Source organism: Coregonus lavaretus (genome assembly GCF_964263955.1).
Source record: "Coregonus lavaretus genome assembly, chromosome: 3".
NCBI classification, from domain to species: Eukaryota; Metazoa; Chordata; class Actinopteri; order Salmoniformes; family Salmonidae; genus Coregonus; species Coregonus lavaretus.
In genome coordinates, this window is record NC_139990.1 from 60,983,907 (window position 1) to 60,987,433 (window position 3,527).

General features: G+C 47.5%; 1 protein-coding gene across 1 annotated transcript; it reads left to right on the top strand.

The window, feature by feature from the left end:
- Positions 1-318: 318 nt before the first annotated feature.
- On the top strand, positions 319-1,917 carry LOC311116783 (ankyrin repeat domain-containing protein 34A-like; the record flags this gene model as incomplete). The annotated part of the gene is made up of 1 exon (XM_084157448.1): positions 319-1,917. One exon carries the CDS (start codon positions 319-321, stop codon positions 1,915-1,917), a length of 1,599 nt encoding a protein of 532 aa, XP_084013574.1.
- Positions 1,918-3,527: the final 1,610 nt, after the last annotated feature.

Consider the following 3,527-nt stretch of genomic DNA (forward strand, 5'->3'; position numbering starts at 1 on the left):
TTCACCTCATGAGCTGGCTATCCAGACACTCCCTGTATTGCTCTTACAGACACACTTAATATCAAAGGCTTCAATTGCAATCACTATTACTGTTGTACCGCTGCATACTAGACATTAGATAGATGCGTAGACCAACCAGACCAACCATCCTAACCACCCTTCAGCACTGCCTGTCTGTACTGTACGTTTAGTCTTCTATAACATCTCCTTGTTTTTCATCACAGGTTCACCAGCTTCCTCTTCAGGATGGCCAGTCAGCGCTAAGCTAACTAGCTTGGTGTAGCAGGTTTGACTGGAGGAAGAGGTGCCAGAGGCACCATGGGAGATGGAGGAGCCCTCCATACGGAGGGGAACGCCCTCCTCAAAGCCGTCTTCCAGGGCAAGCTGCGACTGACCCGGCTCCTTCTGGAAGGGGGCGCCTACATCAACGAAGGCAACGAGCGGGGCGAGACCCCCATCTCTGCTGCCTGCCTGGCTGGTTACGAGGACCCCCAGACCCGCCAGAGGATGGTGCGCTACCTCCTGGAGAAAGGAGCCGATCCCAACATCCCAGACAAGTCTGGGCGGACCGCCCTGATGCATGCCTGTGTCGAGCAGGCGGGCAAAGAGGTGGTGTCCCTGCTCCTAGAGAATGGAGCTGACCCCAGCCTCAAGGACTACACAGGCTCCTCTGCCCTGGTCCATGCCATCAACAGAGGTGACCGAGACACCCTCCAGGTCCTGCTGGATGCCTGCAAGGCCAAGGGCAAGGAGGTGATCATCATCACCACCGACACGTCACCCTCTGGCACCAAGAAGACCAAGCAGTACCTCAACTCCCCCCCATCACCAGGGGTGGTGGACAAGCTCTTGCCCGTGGCCTGCATGTCGCCCTCAGAGGTGACGATCCGGACCTCCAATTCCCCAGCAGCAGAGAAGGCTGAGGAGGAGGACAGTATCTTCAGCTTTGCGCTGACATCAGCATTACCCCTACCCTCCACTAGAACACTAGGGGAGAAAAGGCTGCCTCCCCGCAAGCTCCTGAAGAGGCTCAACTCGGAGCCTTGGGGGCTGGTAGCACCCTCAGTGCTCAGCAGGGTCCCACAGGAGGGGGTTGATGGTGGACTGGAGGAGGAAGGTGGGGGTAGGATCATCACTGAGATGAATGGTCTGTCAATCTCGGGTCCTGGTAGGCCTCTCCTGTCTCGTCGGCACAGCATTGAAACACACGACCCCTGCTCGCCCAAACTCATTGACCGATCCTGCTCAGAGGACTGCGCAGCCCTTTGTAGCTCCTCCTGGGCCGACAAGGTCCAACAACACCAGATCCTGTACCGCAGGAACACCGCGCCGGAGTCTCAGGAAAATACAGGCGGACCAGGGGCGGTGGCTTCACGCGCCCTGGCTTACCCCAAACTTACCCGTATGGAGCACTATGAGTCAGACACACACCTGTGTCCTGAGTCCATCCCTGGATCTCCAGACTCGGGGCGCGTGTCGGTGGAGCGGAGGAAGTACAACGCCTCGCCCCTCTCTCTGCTCACCACCTCCTCCCGGGAGTCCCTTGAGAGCATCCCCAATTCTGTGTCCCCCATCACCATGCGCAGACGGCCCCCCGGCCTCCTGGAGCGCAGAGGCTCAGGCACCCTCCTCCTGGACCACATCTCCCACACTCGCCCCGGGTTCTTGCCCCCACTCAATGTCAACCCCCACCGGCCCATCCCAGACATCCGGGCCAATGGCAAGCCGACTTCCCCCGTCCACTCTGGTCCCAAGATCCTGTTTCCAGTTGCCCCTGCCTCACCCAAGAGAGGCCCAGACTTCAAGATGAAGAAGAAACTGATGAGGAGGCACTCCATGCAGACGGAACAGATGAAGCAGCTCTCCACCTTCCAGGAGATCCTGACAGAGAAGGTCATTGAGTCCAATGGGGACTGAGACTTAAAAGGACATGTGAGGGCAAGTTGGGGTACAGTGGTGGATCACATCTATCTAGTTAGCCCACCATTATCCTCAACCAGTGCTTAAACCAGGACCACTAACGTGAATTTGGCTCATTCAGAGTGAGGCCTTGTTCTGTGTCGAGTGCAGATGATTATTTTTATTTTTAGGTGACCTATTTTTATTTGATGTGTTTCCTTTCTGTGCTGTCACAGAAAGCTGGTTGATAGAGTAATAAGGTTTACAGCAGATGTTCTTTTCATTTCTCCTCAAATTATTTATTAATATACCATTTGCAGTCAACAGAAATAGAAACGTATTTCTGGGTTTTTAGATGTTTACACACTGCAAAATTTGCACCAATGTCATGCCTATTGTTCAGTGTGCTGAAGACATTTTCGTCCCCTCTGAAATCAGTCACCCTATCTATCTATGACACTTTAAGTCGAAAGAACAAATCAACAGTAGAGATGCTAGCAACAGCTTACCTTGAATTGTCGTTCTGAATGTGCTGTCTTCCCGATTTTCAATTCTTGTATTAGCTACATTAGAACGTCAAACTACAACCCTAAAATGCTCTCATGTTGATGGGTATGTTTGGGGGAGAACGTTGCTACATTCCATGAAATGGTTTTCAATACATATTTCCCGAAGGCTTCACTGTCATTGTATTGTTGCTGTTATCTACTTTCACTGTATTTATTTGCCTTTACCTTTTAATCACTTGAGATTTTGTGTTTTAGAGAGATATTTGGCTATATGAGATATTTGGCTATATGGTCTAAATGACTTACCCTGAAAACTACAGTGTGATCAACATGTGGGACCCTTTATGAGTATCACACTGTAATAATGTTATTATCAATTGATTTAAAAAAAAAGTCAATTGAAGTGCAATTAATTTCATACAAAATTCCAAAGAAATCCCATGAAAGCATGTTTGTGTGTGTGAATATTGTAAGATGACTTTTAGAAGAGTTAACCCCAATTAAGTGCACATTGGTGCTTTGCCTTTCCACATGGAAAGAGCTCCTAGCACTTATTAACTGTAAATAATGTAAAGATAAGACAAACCTAATTTGCTCATGAAATAGGTCCATGTGCAATATGCTGTACTGTAATGTCAATGATTTCCTTCAACTATGGTGGATGTGAAGTTGTCTTTACACATTTACATTGAAAGCAATCTGAAGCACTTCTTAACATTTACTGTACACTGATTTGCCAAAGGGGAGGGTGTGAGGCTCACAGAACTAACATTTAAAGTTACTTACACATTTAGATTGTCACTTTTAAATATTTCCTATTTGTATAGGGTGAGATTTAAGAGAAAAAAGTTAGAAAATGTTTACCAAGCTTACAATGTAACCGCCTTTCCCGCTTCCATTTGAAATATTTCTGTCTTTAATGAAATAATGTTTATGTGCTACAAGGTTTGATATTGACCTCCTGTTGATTGAACTGTATGTAGGTTACTTGAAGTTTAAGAGAAATAAAAACAAAACATAAATATTTTTGTATGCCTGTTAGGAAATAGCAAAGTCAATTCTAATATGTAATCTATTTTCACGTTTGAACTTGATTGTAATTTGATTGTGGAATAAATA